We start from the raw sequence: 17,564 nt of genomic DNA on the forward strand, positions 1-17,564 counted from the left end.
TGCTTGAGCTCCTCCGTAAGGAAAGAGGGTACAAAGTCACTTTGTCAGTCTTTATCCACGTATACTTATTCCTTCTTTCCCCTCTTAATATCTATATCTCGATTTAGAAATCACATATAATGTCCCATTTTCTTTTATTAAAAGTATCAAGTGCCTGTATTCCCCATGGCAATGAATGAATAAGTTTGGGTCCTACAAATAGCAGGAAATCCTTCTTTGTTCTTAGGATTATTCACCCACTTATCCCAGTGGAGTTTCTCCATGCATTCTTTACCGGGCAGATCTTATGCATCTGGCACAGTTATATAATTCCTTTGCTTCTCCCCTTTACTATTAATCTCAAGTATTTGTTTTCCCTTAGCAGAGTATTACAGGATTTTTTCCTTCTTTTTTTTCCTTTCTCTTTTCCCTTGTTTCTCTTTCTCTCTCCTTACCCTTCTTTGTTTTTTGGGCCCTACATTTAGCAGAAAATCCTTTTTCCTTTTATTCTTTAGGATTATTCACCCAATTAACCCTCCATAATTTCTTTGCACAGTTTTATTCCCACTTGTTTTTATACATCAAAAGAAAGTTCATTTAACATAGGTACTTATCTTGTTTTGTTGGGGAGTGGTCGTCTGTCCCGGCTGTTTCTTATTGAATCCTAGCAGCAGCGTTCCAGCCTCCTGTTTTCTCTTTTTTCTCTGCTGTTTTCTCTGCTGTTTTCCCTTTTTACCCTCTTTGGCTTGACGGTGAATTTTTCCCAGCCCCTAACCAGGACCAGACCAGTACCCGCTATTATAAGGGGCTTGAGTGCACTTGTGCAACACGCTAGACCAAGTTTAAGAACCTGGTGGGTCCCCCCCCCACTCCTTGTTCTGGAGGAAATCATGCTGTCAGTCGAGATTTATCGGATTGTGAGCCGATCTTACTGCGCTCACCCTACTTCAGCTACCCTTCCAGGTTCCAATCCCAGGTTTGCAACTTGGCGAGTACTCCCTCTTGCCTAGAGAAAGTCTTGCTGTGGCTTGTTAGTATGGCTTGCTTTCGCTGCAGGTGTTCCTCAATCAACCTGCTCACGTAGGTGCATTCTCCCATTTCGTTTTCTTTCTAATGACACGGTGAGTCCACGGATCATCATCAATTACTGTTGGGAACCAATACCCAAGCCAGAGGACACAGATGATAAGGGAGGGACAAGACAGGAACTTAAACAGAAGGCACCACTGCTTGAAGAACCTTTTTCCCAAAACAAGCCTCAGCTGAGACAAAAGTATTGAATTTATAGAATTTGGAAAAAGTGTGCAAAGATGACCAAGTTGCAGCCTTGCAAATCTGTTCCACAGAAGCTTCATTTTTGAAGGCCCAGGAAGAAGAAACAGCCCTTGTGGAATGAGTTGGGATTTTCTCAGGAGGTTATTGTCCAGCAGTCTCATATGCCAAGCGAATAACGCTCTTCAGAAAGTGAAGTAGCCGTAGCTTTCTGACCCTTGCGTTTCCCAGAAAAGCAAACAAACAATGCAGAAGACTGATGAAAGTCCTTAGATGCCTGCAAATAAAATTTTAGCGCTCGCACAACATCCAGATTATGTAACAAGTGTTCTTTATGAGAAGAAGGATTAGGACACAAAGAAGGTACAACGATTTCCTGATTAATACACTTGACCAAAACAACCTTGAGCAGGAAACCAAACTTTGTATGCAGAACCACCTTATCAGAGTGAAATATAAGATAAGGGGAATCACACTGTAAAGCAGAGAGGAAATAGCAGCAAGAAACAAAACTTTCCAAGATAACATCTTAATATCTAAAGAATGCATAGGCTCAAACAGAGCCTGTTGTAAAACATTAAGAACAAAGTTAAGACTCCATGGTGGAGTAACAGGTTTAAACAAAGGCCGAATTCTAACCAGGGCCTGACAAAACAATTGCACGTCTGGCACATCCGCCAAGCGCTTATGTAACAAAATAGACAATGCCAAAATCTGACCCTTTAGAGTACTTGCCGACAAACCTTTCTCCAGACCATCCTGGAGAAAGGACAAAATCCTAGGAATCCTTACTCTACTCCAAGAGTATACTTTGGATTCACACCAATACAAGTATTTACACCAGATCTTATGGTAAATTATTATTATTATTCTTTATTTATAAAGCGCCAACAGATTCTGCAGCGCTGTTCATAGGTAACAAAGATAAAAGGACAGTACAATATGAGACACCAGACAAAATTTAACAAATACAGGAGGAATTGGGAGCGCTGTTCCCGTGAGAACTTACAATCTAAATGGGTAGGAGGGTGAGAAACAGGAGGTGGGGACTGCAAAGGTGGGAATGATGTTAGTGTGAAGTTAGATGAGGGCAACTATTAGGCAAGTGGAATTCATTAGTTACTGATTTGGTTATAGGCTTCCCTGAACAAGAAGGTCTTTAGGGAGCGTTTAAAGGAGGAGAGGTTGTGGGAAAGTCTGACAGCACGAGGAATTGCTTTCCAGAGGGTTGGTGCCGCACGAGAGAAGTCCTGTAGTCTAGCATGAGAGGAGGTGATGGTAGAAGAGGCAAGGAGTAGATAGTTGTTGGATATTAGGGGATGGACTGGAGTATATTTGTTGATGAGTGAGGACAGGTATGGGGGGGCTGCATTGGTAAATCCTGCGAGTCACAGGCTTAAGAGCCTGAATCAAGGTCTCAATGACTGACTCTAAAAATCCACACTTAGATAAAACTAGGCATTCAATCTCCAAGCAGTCAGCTTTAGAGAAATGATATTTGGCTGAAGGAAGGGGCCCTGAAGTATAAGGTCCTTCCTCAGAGGCAGTCTCCAAGGTGGAAAGGATGACATTTCCACTAGGTCTGCCTACCAAATCCTGCGAGGCCATGCCGGGGCTATGAGAATTATAGAGGCCCTCTCCTGCTTGATTCGAGCAATGACTCTTGGAAGGAGAGCAAACTGAGGAAACAGGTATGCTAGACTGAAGTTCCAAGGAACTGCCAGAGCAATGATCAGAAATGCCTGTGGATCTCTTGACCTTGAGCCATATCTCAGAAGTTTGGCATTCTGACGAGAAGCCATGAGATCCAACTCCGGCTGCCCGCACTTGATGGTCAAGCTGGAAACACATCCGAATGAAGTTCCCACTCCCCGGGATGAAACGTCTGTCTGCTCAGAAAATCTGCTTCCCAATTGTCCACTCCTGGGATGTGGATCGCAGAAAGACAGCAGTTGTGGGTCTCCACCCACTCAATAATTCGGGCCACCTCTGTCATGGCCAAGGAACTCCAAGTTCCTCCCTGGTGGTTGATGTAGGCCACCGAGGTTATGATAAACTGGGTTAAGGCTAACTGAGGCCAGGCCAGATTGAAGATTGCTCTCAGCTCCAAGATGTTTATGGACAGGACTAACTTCTCCTGGGTCCAAAAGCCCTGAGCCTTCAACGAGCCTCATACTCCTCCCCAACCTAGAAGGCTGACATCCGTGGTCACAATCACCCAGGAGGGTCTGTGGAAGCAAGTACCCTTGGAGAGATGATCCTAAGAAAGCCACCATGGAAGAGAGTCTATTGATGCCTGATCTAGATCTACACATGGAGAAAGGTCTGTATAGTCCCCGTTCCATTGTCTGAGCATGCATAACTGCAGAGGTCTGAGATGGAACCGAGCAAATGGAATGATGTCCATGGAAGCCACCATCAGACTGATTACCTCCATACATTGAGCCACTGACGGCCGTGGAGAGGACTGAAGGGCAAAACAAGAGTAATTCTGAGATTCTGCTTGTTGAAAAGATGGCGCCTGAACCAGAATGTTGTCCAGATAAGGTGCCACTGCAATGCCCGAGATCGAAGCACAGCTAAAAGAGCCCCCAGAACCTTTGAAAAAATTCTGGGAGCTGTGGCAAGGCCGAATGGAAGGGCCACAAACTGGAAATGATTGTCCAAAAATGTAAATCTCAGAAACCTGTGATGGTCCCCTGCGAATGGGAACATGAAGGTATGCATCCTTTAGGTCTATAGTTTCATGAACTGACCCTCTTGTACTAAGGGAAGAATGAAGCGTATAGTCTCCATCTTGAAGGATGGCACTCTGAGAAACTTGTTTAAACATTTTAGATCTAGGATTGGTTGAAAAGTTCCTTCCCTTTTTTGGGAACTACGAACAGATTTGAGTAAAATCCCAGACCCCTTTTCTGAAAGGGAGCTAGAACTATTACCCCCAGGGTGGCAAGGTCCTTGACACAAAGTAAGAGCGACTCTCTTTTTATCTGGTCTACAGATAATCTGGAGAGGAGAAGGCTGCCTCTGGGAGGAAAAGATTTGAAGTCTATTTTGTATCCCTGGGAGACAATGTCCACCGCCCAGGGATCCGGTACATCTCTTATCCAAGCCTGGGAAAAAAAGAGAGAGTCTGACCCCTACAAGATCCGCTCCCAGGTCGGGGGCCAACCCTTCATGCTAACTTGGAATCAGCTGAAGACTTTTTAGATAGCTTTCCCTTATTCCAGGACTAGTTGGGCTTCCAGTAAGGCTTGGCTTGATCTTGCTTGGAGGAAGACTTGCCTTTAAAGTTACAAAATGAACAAAAATTACTCTGACATCCCTTCTGCTTATTCTTTTTATCTTGAGGAAGAAAAGAACCCTTCCCTCCAGTAATATCTGAGATAATTTCTGCCAACCCAGGTCCAAACAAGGTCTTACCCTTGTAAGGAATAGCCATGAGCTTAGATTTAGATGAAACATCCGCAGACCAGGACTTCAATCACAAGGCCCTGCGGGCTAGGACCGCAAAACCAGAATTTTTGGCTCCCAGTTTAATTACCTGTAAGGAAGCATCTGTAATGAAGTAATTGTCTAACTTAAGAAGCCTTAATTCTGTCCTGGATCTCACCAAAAGGAGAATCCATCTGAAGAGATTCAGACAATGCATCAAACCAGTAAGCCGCAGCGCTGGTAACAGTGGCGATACACACCGCGGGTTACCATTGTAGACTCTGGTGGACATACATCTTTTTTAGTAAAGCCTCCAATTTTTTATCCATTGGATCTTTAAAAGAACAACTATCCTCTATAGGAATAATAGTCCTCTTAGCTAAAGTGGAGATCGCTGCCACAACTCCTTAATAGAATCCGCTATAGGAAACATCTTAAAAATAGGAGATTTTTGAGCAATAATCTCCGTAGCACGTTCAGGAACCGGAAAAACCTCCACTGCAGAGGGAACATCAAAGTATTTGTTCAATTTACTAGAATTTTTAGGATTGACTACGATAGTTGTGTTGGTGTCGTCCAAAGTAGCCAAAACCTCCTTAAGTAATAAGTGAAGGTGTTATAGCTTAAATTTAAAGGATACCACTTCAGCATCAGAAGAAGGAATTACACTGTCTGAGATTTCCCCCTCAGATGCTACCGATATGTCTTTTTCCTCAGGCTTATGGGAAGGGACACTCGGGATAGCCAGAACTTGATCAGAATCCTTACTGTTTCCTTAAATTTACTTTTATGCCTTCCCTGCAACATGGGGAAAGCTGAGAAGGCCTCAGATACCACAAGGAATACCTGGGAAGCAATGTCTTGTAGAGAAAATCCAACAGGATTGCAAGAGGAAACACAGGGCACTGTATGTGGAGACTGAAAAAGTTGGGATGCTTGAGGAGAAAGCTGCGGCATATCTGCAACAGGAGACACCTGAACAGCATTTGCTTGGGATAATGGTGGCTAATGGTCAAATATTTTATTTCTATAACTTAACCCCTTAATGACCGCAGCACTTTTCCATTTTCTGTCCGTTTGGGACCAAGGCTATTTTTACATTTTTGCGGTGTTTGTGTTTAGCTGTAATTTTCTTCTTACTCATTTACTGTACCCACACATATTATATACTGTTTTTCTCGCCATTAAATGGACTTTCTAAAGATACCATTATTTTCATCATATTATAAAATATGAGGAAAAATTGAAAAAAAACAACACTTTTTCTAACTTTGACCCCCAAAATCTGTTGCACATCTACAACCACCAAAAAACACCCATGCTAAATAGTTTCTAAATTTTGTCCTGAGTTTAGAAATACCCAATGTTTACATCTTCTTTGCTTTTTTTGTAAGTTATAGGGCCATAAATACAAGTAGCACTTTGCTATTTCCAAACCATTTTTTTTTTCAAAATTAGCGCTAGTTACATTAGAACACTGATATCTTTTAGGAATCTCTGAATATTCATTGACATGTATATATTTTTTTTTAGTAGACATCCCAAAGTATTGATCTAGGCCCATTTTGGTATATTTCATGCCACCATTTCACCGCCAAATGCGATCAAATAAAAGAAATTGTTCACTTTTTCACAAATTTTTTCACAAACATTAGGTTTCTCACTGAAATTATTTACAAATAGTTTGTGCAATTATGGCACAAATGGTTGTAAATTCTTCTCTGTGATCCCCTTTGTTCAGAAATAGCAGACTTATATGGCTTTGGTGTTGCTTTTTGGTAATTAGAATGCCACTAAATGCCACTGCGCACCACACGTGTATTATGCCCAGCAGTGAAGGGGTTAATTAGGGAGCATGTAGGGAGCTTGTAGGGTTAATTTTAGCTTTAGTGTAGTGTAGTAGACAACCCCAAGTATTGATCTAGGCCCATTTTGGTATATTTCATGCCACCATTTCACCGCCAAATGCGATCAAATTAAAAAAAAACGTAAAATTTTTCACAATTTTAGGTTTCTCACTGAAATCATTTACAAACAGCTTGTGCAGTTATGGCACAAATGGTTGTAAATGCTTCTCTGGGATCCCCTTTGTTCAGAAACAGCAGACATATATGGCTTTGGCGTTGCTTTTTGGTATTTAGATGCCGCTGCGCATCACACGTGTATTATGGCTAGCAGTGAAGGGGTTAATTAGGTAGCTTGTAGGGAGCTTGCAGGGTTAATATTAGATTTAGTGTAGAGCTCAGCCTCCCACCTGAAACATCAGACCCCCTGATCCCTCCAAAACAGCTCTCTTCCCTCCCCCACCCCACAATTGTCCCCGCCATCTTAAGTACTGGCAGAAAGTCTGCCAGTACTAAAATAAAAGCTATATATTTTTTTTTAATGATTTTTTTAAGCATATTTACATATGCTGTTGTGTACTATCCCCCCTTAGCCCCCAACCTCACTGATCCCCCCCCCCCCAAACAGCTCTATCCCCTCCCACTCTAACTTAATGGGCGCCATCTTGGGTACTGGCAGCTGTCTGCCAGTACCCAGTTTAGAAGAAAAAATTGTTTTTTTTTTTAATTTGTTTAAAGTTTCTGTAGTGTAGCTTCCCCACACACAAAACCAACCCCCCCACCCCTCCACGATCACTTTTTGTGCTTTTGCACAAACAAGATTAGGCAGGTTTTATTAAAAGATTTTCCGTAGTGTAGCGGTTCCCACCCGCTCCCGCCCCGTGCACGCGCCCGCCCGCCACCCTCCATGCACGCGTGCGTGCCCCCGATGGTCCTGCCCCCGATCCCGCCCCCCTTGACGTCACGCGGCACACCGATGGCCGCCCACCCGCCTCCCAATTCGGCTCCCACCCACCAACGATACCGGCCATCGATGTCCGGTGCAGAGAGGGCCACAGAGTGGCTCTCTCTGCATCGGATGGCCATGTGAGGTTATTGCAGGATGCCTCCATATCGAAGCATCACTGCAATAACCGGAAAGCAGCTGGAAGCGAGCAGGATCGCTTCCAGCTGCTTTCCACACCGAGGACGTGCAGGGTACCCTGCACGTCCTCGGTCATTAAGGGGTTAAAGTTCTCTCAATGCATGAGGAACAAAAAGGAACTGGGGGTTCCACCTGAGCATCTAAACATAACTGACAAGCAGCAACTTCACCTGGGATAATGGTTTGAAAAGCCTCTTTACCATCTTATGTAATAAAGATAAAGTGTAAAAATTGTTTATTTGAAAATAAAAAATAAATGTGTACTGTGTCTTTAAATAGAAATGTGTGTTAGCGCAACAAACCAAATAGACCTCAGGATACCTATACACCTCAGTAGCTTTACTGAGGTGCCTACCTGTCCTGCAGCTCACACAGAGTGACTTCCCTCACAGAAGAAACAATCCCCTTTTCAAATACATAGCGGTTACAGAGCCCTAACTGCTGAAAAAACGGCTTACAACAGTAATCTCCATGACCAAAAGTTAAAGTATAAAAACTACTATAACACACTGAGCCACCATAAATCACCTCACAGTCTCAATGCCCAAACTGCCTAAAAGAAACCCCAAACATGAAGGTTTAATAAAGTCCCATATTAAATAAGACAGCTTTTAGCTGTAACAAGTGCCAGCAATCTCCTTGCAAAAGAAAATTAAAATGGCACTTACCTGAACCTGGTTTGAGAGGGTGCAGCACCTCACATGGACGTATGAAGAGAGAAAAACTGAGTAAACCTACTTAGGTTTTCTAGTTAGGGCAGCAAATTCTTGAGAAAACGCAGTGAGGATTGTACCTCACAAGTTCTCAAGTGCTCAAAAGCCACCACTGTCCTACTGAAGAGACTGATGTGGACTAGGCTAAACCCCAGAAAGTAAGAGAGTAAGCTTACTCTGCTAAAAAAAAAAAAAAAATCTTAATTGAAGAAAACTTCTCATCAGACACCTAAACTTCACCTCCTCCTTGCACTACAGGCAAAGAGAATGACTGGGGGATTGTGGGTAGAGGAGTGATATTTAACAGCTTTGCTGTGGTGCTCTTTGCCTCCTTCTTCTGGCCAGGAGTGATATTCCCAACAGTAATTAATGATGATCCGTGGACTCACCGTGTCATTAGAAAGAAAAAAACATTTAATCAATTATTCAAAATCCATTACATGTATAAATCATTATCACTCATCATTCTAGAGTGATCACAATCAAAACTTAAAACTCTTTACTAAAGAATTTAAAAACAAAATATCTATTAAAAAAACTATATGAATGGTTATGGCAAATATTCTTACTTTTCTTTCCTTTTTCTTTAAGAGGAAAAAATATTTTCTAAATATACTCAATTAAGGATATAAGGACTCCACCTTATTATTTGAATAGTAATTAAAGTGGGTGATAAGTGTTTATGAATATAAGTATTGACTATTTGATTTTCTCTTGGAGATATTCTGTATATGTCTTTAATATATCTATATTACCTTCCCTGCCAGAGGTATTTAAGATGTACTGTGGTCTAATGTATTTATGTGGTTTATTTGTAATACCTTTATATGAAAAGTATGTTAGACAAATTTTAGCATGTGAATCCTAATTGTCAATATGTTCAATAAAAATCTGTTTTGTTTTCAACATAACGTGGACTTAACAAATGCTGGGCAGACATCTCCAAACCTGTGTGCCTGGCATCACGGCTGTCTGCATTTATGCTGCCCCCTGCTGGTGTGACCAATTAAACACCCTGGTCGGATCCATGGGGATTGAAAACTGCCAGCTAAGAGTCTAGGGCCTAGATTTGGAGTTTGGCGGTAGCCGTGGTTTTAGGCTACCTCCGGTATTTGGAGTCAGTCAAAAAAGGATCTAACGCTCACTTTTCAGCCGCGACTTTTCCATACCGCAGATCCCCTTACGTCAATTGCATATCCTATCTTTTCAATGGGATTTTTCTAACTCCGGTATTTAGAGTCGTGTCTGAAGTGAGCGTTAGAATTCTAACGACAAAACTCCAGCCGCAGAAAAAAGTCAGTAGTAAAGAGCTTTCTGGGCTAACGCCGGTTCATAAAGCTCTTAACTACTGTACTCTAAAGTACACTAACACCCATAAACTACCTATGTACCCCTAAACCGAGGTCCCCCCACATCGCCGCCACTCGATTAAATTTTTTTAACCCCTAATCTGCCGACCGCCACCTACGTTATCCTTATGTACCCCTAATCTGCTGCCCCTAACACCGCCGACCCCTATATTATATTTATTAACCCCTAACCTGCCCCCCACAACGTCGCCGCCACCTACCTACAATAATTAACCCCTAATCTGCCGACCGCAAAGAGCCGCCACCTACATTATAGCTATGTACCCCTAATCTGCTGCCCCTAACACATTTATTAGAATAGCGGTGAGCTCCAGTCGGCAGATTAGGGGTTAATAATTGAAGTTAGGTGTTGGCGATGTTAGGGAGGGCAGATTAGGGGTTAATACTATTTATTATAGGGTTAGTGAGGCGGATTAGGGGTTAATAACTTTATTATAATAGCGGTGCGGTCCACTCGGCAGATTAAGGGTTTATAAGTGTAGGCAGGTGGAGGCAACGTTGAGGGGGGCAGATTAGGGGTTAATAAATATAATATAGGGGTCGGCGGTGTTAGGGGCAGCAGATTAGGGGTACATAGGGATAATGTAAGTAGCGGCAGTTTACGGAGCGGCAGATTAGGGGTTAATAATAATATGCAGGGGTCAGCAATAGCGGGGGCGGCAGAATAGGGGTTAATAAGTGTAAGGTTAGGGGTGTTTAGACTCGGGGTACATGTTAGAGTGTTAGGTGCAGACGTAGGAAGTGTTTCCCCTAGGAAACAATGGTGCTGCATTAGGAGCTGAACGCGGCTTTTTTCCAGGTGTTAGGTTTTTTTTTTCAGCTCAAACAGCCCCATTGTTTCCTATGGGGGAATCGTGCACAAGCACGTTTTTGAGGCTGGCCGCGTCCGTAAGCAACTCTGGTATCGAGAGTTGCAGTTGCGTTAAATATACTCTACGCTCCTTTTTTGGAGCCTAACGCAGCCTTTCTGTGGACTCTCAATACCAGAGTTATTTTTATGGTGCAGCCAGAAAAAAGCCAGCGTTAGCTACGCGGGTCCTTACCGACAAAACTCTAAATCTAGCCGTAGGTTAAGAAGCAGCGCTATGATGACCGCTGCTTCTTAAATATTGGCTGGACGCTAAGGCATTTCAAAGCTTCTTAAATGGAGCCACATTTCCTGTTTATTATTACTATGCTTCAGCAGTAAAATCAGAGTAACTTAGTATACATACACAGTTGATGTAGCAATTAAATCCCAAGGCTTTTTTTAAATCATTTTTATTTTATATAAATTCAATGCAGTTTTTGTCAGTTACACGCAGATGGGACATTGTTTTAATCTAATACCAAATATTTTTTCTAAAGCAATTTGTTACATTGTAAAAGAACCCTATATAGATAAATATTTTCTTCTAAAAAATATGAACTATTTCAATTTATATGGGTGCCAGAAAAAGCCTGTGTATAAGGAAAAATAGTTATATATCTAAATTTTAGGCAAACTAGTGCATGGTAGCTTATGGTATTGTTTTTAAATACATTATCTTCAGTAAAGGAGCAGGCAGTCTAGAGAAAAGTTGTTTCAAACAAACTGCAAGAAAACCACTCCAGCTATGTTTTTATTTAAAGTTCTTTTTTTTCAGATGAAGCTGACACCTGTCTTTCTCCAGTACTGTTGGGGTCATCTTGATGGAAGTTCATTGATGCTGAATTTATACAGTATCTTTTACCAGTGGGCGGAGGTCCATCATCAAAAATGTGTCCAAGATGTGCTCCACACTGCAACAGAATAGACAAAGGATTATTGCTCAGTACACTGTTGTCCTGTACACGTGATGCTTATGCTGTGTGTTACAAGGAACACTGTAGTAAGCATCTAATAAATATGGCCCTTAATGCTCTCCCCTTAACAGCCTCAAAGCGAAATTTAACATTGATACATTTTCATCCTTCTAAACAATTTGAAAAGTGCCCTTATTAATCCAAGGGTCAAGAAAGCTTATGTTCTGTCTCCTTTGCTCCTCATTTGTAACAGTAAGTAAATGTACAAGATAGTTTGTTTTAGCAAAAGAGATGTATCTGCTTTTGGGGTTTAACTTGTTTTTTAATTGATCTTTACATAAACTCAGCCATGAAATGCAGCCTCAAGTGATTTCTTCTGCACAGTATATAAAACAATACAACAAAACACCATCAAAATGTTAAAGGGACAGTCTAGAATGAACATCTCCATTTTGAGAGTTACCCCTCCACAATCCTGACTGAAACATTTTATGTAAAACAGGCTAATGCTTAGGAGAACCACAACACAAGTATTGTGATATGGAAGGCCTGTTTTTTAATTGTCAGAAGTGGTTGTAGAGTGAAAACCCTTCAAAAGGGCTTCATGTTAGGCAAGGAGGAGTCAAATTAAAGTAAGGATTTTTTTAGTGATTTAGGGATTAGGTATTAATGGATTGTGACGGAACAGGCGGCTTTGTGTTTGTTTGTCTCTCACATGGTCAACTGTCTACTGTTTCTCACTCTTTAATGTCCAACAGTTCCCAAGAGGGTAAATATGTTTGCATGTGACAATTGTATACATTTACCATAAACATCACAAGATAAAGATAAATGCAGTCCTTTTCAATATCAAACAAAGGTGTCAGGAAAAATGCAGACAACTTGTGCTGGGGTTAGATATAAAAATTATAACCATTTATTGGTGTTAAAAATCCCCTTTTCATGCAGATTTTCTGCAGGATTTTTTTGCCTTTTCTAATTCTGCAGGCATCATCTCATAAATAACTATTTTGGCCTGCTTCCAGCAGGAGACCAACATCTCAGCCCCCAAACAACTTACACAGTACTCTGTGAGGTCCATATTCCAATATAATATGCATATGATCAACTTGGGGATTTTATAAATTTTATAGCTCCAATTATCTCCCCATAAAACACAGAATGAAACAATAAAAGCATTTTAGTCACCTGCCTGATGTATTCACTATAGGCTTTGAAGAAGCCCCTGTCCCCTAAAGACAATATATAACACACAAGCACACACAGTGAAATGAAATGCCCCTTTAGGTAGCAGGTTATTGCCACAACATGGGCAATCACTTGTCTACTGGGTGATATTTACAGTCCTCTTGACTATAAATGGGACTCCAGCAACGCCACAATAAGCACTACAATGGGGCATATGACTTAAAAAAGTGTCACAAAAGGTGGCTATCAGCTGATCACCATGGCAACAGTGTCCACCTGACAGATACATATGCATATGTCACCTCCCACAATACATAGAGAATATAAGACTTCTTTTAAATAAGTCTTACTGTGTCCACCCAGATGCCAAATGATTGCAATAACAATGACAATTGCATTGGTTCGGTTTTGGAGGCTCTGGTGATTTTAAGGAGGCTAAAGAAGTGTATCATTATTCAAATAAAGGGTTGTCCTCAAATGGTCAAAATAATAGAAAAATGACATGCTCTTATTTTAAGATTATCGACCCTGCACTACTGTATGTTTAATCCCCACAAGACTGCATCAATAATGACAGAGTTGTATGGGAGTTGATACGAGAATATCCTAACTGGTAATACTAAATTTCAATATAGAGATTATAATATTTTAAATTAATCTCTATGGGAGTTGATACGAGAATATCCTAACTGGTAATACTAAATTTCAATATAGAGATTATAATATTTTAAATTAATCTCTATGGGCAAGATTACAAATCCCGCGGCAAATCAGTGGCTTTTTCACATTTGGGGTTGCGCAGCTATTACAAGTTGCAAAATAACTTATTAACCCCTTAATGACCGGACCATTTTTCAATTTTCTTACCCTTAATGACAATGGCTATTTTTACATTTCTGCGGTGTTTGTGTTTAGCTGTAATTTTCCTCTTACTCATTTACTGTACTCACACATATTATATACCGTTTTTCTCGCCATTAAATGGACTTTCTAAAGATACCATTATTTTCATCATGTCTTATAATTTACTACAAAAAAAATAATAAAATATGAGGAAAAAATGAAATTGGGTCTGCCAGTACCCAATTTGCCCAAAAACAAAAGTATTTTTTGCTCTTTTTCTTTTTTTTAGGTTTTCTGTAGTGTAGCAGCCCCCCACAATACCCCTACCCCCCTCCCCCTCCCAGATCCTTTTATATTATTTTAAAAAAAAATCTTTCCCCCCCCCCCTTCCCTCCTCATTGGTGTCAGTGGCCAGCTAATGCGCGCGCACGCTTGCACACCCACGCGCACGCGCGCCCCCCGCACGCTCCTGGCACCCGGCGTGCACATTGCACTTCTAGGAACCGGATGCCGGGTAGCGATGGGCCGCCCACCCGCCTCCCTGTTGCGCTCCCACCCACCAACGAACCGGCACCATCGCTACAGGTGCAGAGAGGGCCACAGAGTGGCCCTCTCTGCATCGGAGTCTTCTAAAAAGGTATTGCAGGATGCCTCCATATGGAGGCATCACTGCAATACCCTGAGAGCTGCTGGAAGCGATTGCGATCGCTTCCAGCGCTCTCTTAGACAACTGACGTACCAGGTACGTCCATTGTCATTAACTACTTGTTAATGCATGACGTACCTGGTACGTCAGTTGTCATTAAGGGGTTAAAGAAGTAAATGGAAAAGACAAATAGAAAAAAAAACACACAAAATCCCTAATATGTTGAGCAAAGCCCATGACGTAATCTCCTTAAAAAATGTGTAAATAAAAAAGCAATTATTTCATATTGCGAAAATGTTTTCGTAACGGAATATGTTCTATTTATTTCTAAATAAATAATTATCTATATATTTGATGATTTTTATCAAGACAATCTTGTCTTGATAAAGGCCTGTTAGAAGGCCGAAACCCGTCGACTTTGTGACAAACCAGCCCGAGTTTCTACTTGCATATGGTGAGCACTTTTTCTTTTAGCCCTGCTAGAACTTTTAGTTTTTGTGCATCCATTTGTTTTTTCTTTTTACAAGTATTTCTAAACGCCCCTGGTTAGCTCTGGACCTGAAGCCTTTTTCAAGCATCTCCTATTCCTGGATTGTTTTTACATCAGACTTTCATTTGGGACAATTTGTTCTCATTTCACTCTGGGATATTTGTTGTTTTCTTTTTCTTGGGACGTCCCCTCCACACATCCTTATTTGTTTTTTAGGGCCTTGTGAGGTCCATTATGTACATCTGAGCTCAGTTTAATATTTATTGTTCTTTTTTTATATTGCTTCTCGCTATACTTTTTATTTTTGTTTTTAAGTTTTTATGTTGGATTGAATCAGTTTTTATGCTGGATTTAATTAGTGCTTTATAACATTTCATACTGTTTCTTATAAATATTATAGCCTGTTGACACTTTGCATTCATACCCATACGTATACAGTAAGCCTTTATGCATTCATCTCTACTTTGTTCTATTGAAGATTTGCACTTACTTCCATTCAGTCATATTGAACATACCCTAGTACTGGTTATATTTGCCTGAGTACCCTCTCTATAGCACACTTAAGCCCCTAATTTGGTGGCGCTCCTATACCTCCCCTCATTTGCAAAACTCATAACTACTGCTTTCATATGGCGGTATGGATTGTGTCGGTATAGGCTGTAATGCAAGCTTTTTAGCCTCACCGCACAACCTGTAATACTGGTGCTATGACAATCCCATGCAAAAACATCCATTTTTTTGAGTGCAGAATAGACGTTGCATTACAGGCTAAAATGCTTGCAGTATAGCTATACCAACACGACTCGCAATAGCTGCATTACTGCCATTAAGCTGAAATTGTCATTTTTTTCAGCGTTAAAAGCCTTAATGCAAAACTCGTAATCTACCTGATAGTTAACAATTTTAGGCTTAATATCATGTTTTCAATTAAAGGTTTATACTGACAGGTTAAGGCAATATTGTTATTTTATGGTATAGCCTGTTCTGCTAAAAATTAACTATTACCCATAAAAGGGCTAGATTAAAAGTGGTGCCCTAACTGATAAGGGGTTTATCACGGCTCTTTGTACACATCGGGATAAGTAACTTGTTTGCTGCAGTGCAATTGAATTTAACGGACACCCCGGGATAGCTTGATTTCGGTGCTCTGGTCAACTGTTCCTCTTGACTAAAAAGTTGCACAAAACACATCAAAAATACATAACAAAGTACAGTTACACCCATAATAACACTATCTAATAAACATTATTTTTAAAGATATGAGGTCTCAGGTGTTAGAAATACATACATATACAGGTCTAAAGATGGATATGTATGGGGCGGAGTCTAGCCACGCAGGCGAATGGCGGTGTTCTGAGCGAGCTCCTCAACCCTCAGTAGATACAGGGAATAATTATGGCACAATTAACTTTTAAACACTTGCCAAAAGGAGGTTAAACATACGATCACTTATTCCCCACCACACTTATCATAAGCAAAACAACGGAGGATTTACAGGAGCGGCTCCAGACAGGACCTTTTGTGAACTGCTGCAACATCGCGCCTATGGCGCGCAAGCGGGCCTAGAGAACACACGAGTCGAAGAAATCACAGCCACGTACCACTTACTGGGCAGCGGTTAAGCAGAAACATCGATCACTTACGTTCCAGCAGCAACGGATCTGAGACGCCTGATATGTACGCAGCGCTGCGGGTAAGATAACAGCCCTGTCAGTCACCCAACTCCCGATTGAGGCCTAACTGCGCAACACGCTATACCCAGTCTCCCTTGACAATAATTACTGGCAGATGAGATTAGGGTAAAGCCCCTCAGACACCTTACTGGATACCGACCTGGCCAGACAGACTTTACAGGGGGATACTTATACCCTCATATACCCCGCCTGTCCCACTACACTGCATTGATAGAGGCCTAAGAGTAAAGATACATTAACGACCGTTAAAAAGACATTTCTGCTGACGGTTATAAGCACAGGGTTACAGTTTGAAAAATTTGCCGACTGGAAGTTAGCAATAGAAACCTAATCATTTTATTACCGCTGTTGGAAGGAGATATGTGATATAGTGTCTATATATATACGAGCCCCAGTTAGCACAGCACACTTTATAAGAATAGACTCACTTGGCCTTAAAGTCACTACAGATCTATCTGCCTGATTAATAGAGGGCTTGCTGCTCAGTACCTGGAATTGAGACAGAAACAAAGGCCAAAACAAGAAAAAAAAAAAAAGGGAAAAAAAAAAAAAGAAAAGAACAAATAGGGAAGAAAGCAGGAAAGGGAAAAATAATTAAGCAGGAAGCATAACAAAATAAAGAAACAATACAGAGGTAATAACCTGATCTTCCTAGTGAAAGGATCACAAATATTCTCCCCCCTACCTAAGCCCCGCCACCTTGAAAACCAGATATCTACCAACTGGGTACCCCCTGATGGTCTGCAAATAGCAATATCCCATATCTCTATTGTGGGTGTCCTGAGGTATGCCTTGTAAAAAGCAAAACAAACCAGACAAAAATACACCAGTGCGCACTCTTAGTAAGTACCTCAAGCAGGTGGAACACCCCGTTCCCTTATCATCTGGAACAATGGAAGCTGACCTGACAGGGCACATTGAACCTTCCCAAGCAACTGAACCCCAAACCAAGAACCTAATCACAAAGGAGGACTCCTGTCTTCTAAAGAAGATATTAAAAATGCAGTGCAAGAAATGCGTAACCTTTTTAATGACCTAAGGAAAGATATAAATGTCCTAGACACCAGGGTCACAAAGGTTGAAGCCTCACAAACAGCGCACTCAGCATCTCTTCAGTCACTACACACAGAAGTACAGGACCACTCGGAACTAATCCAACAGATGACAGATAAGATCGAAGAC

At 41.2% G+C, this 17,564-nt stretch overlaps 1 protein-coding gene across 11 annotated transcripts in view; it reads right to left on the bottom strand.

The window, feature by feature from the left end:
- Positions 1 to 11,340: 11,340 nt before the first annotated feature.
- The window catches only part of MSRB3 (methionine sulfoxide reductase B3), a 657,280-nt gene continuing 651,056 nt past the window's right edge, over positions 11,341 to 17,564 (bottom strand). For all 11 annotated transcript variants that reach the window (XM_053716846.1, XM_053716851.1, XM_053716845.1 and 8 more), the window contains one exon: positions 11,341 to 11,518. Coding sequence is in view for 5 of the 11 variants with exons in the window: in XM_053716845.1 (XP_053572820.1) it covers positions 11,363 to 11,518 (156 nt within the window). In the remaining 6 variants the exon portion in view is untranslated. The remainder of the gene's footprint in view (positions 11,519 to 17,564) is intronic.

Source organism: Bombina bombina, chromosome 6 (assembly GCF_027579735.1).
Source record: "Bombina bombina isolate aBomBom1 chromosome 6, aBomBom1.pri, whole genome shotgun sequence".
NCBI classification, from domain to species: Eukaryota; Metazoa; Chordata; class Amphibia; order Anura; family Bombinatoridae; genus Bombina; species Bombina bombina.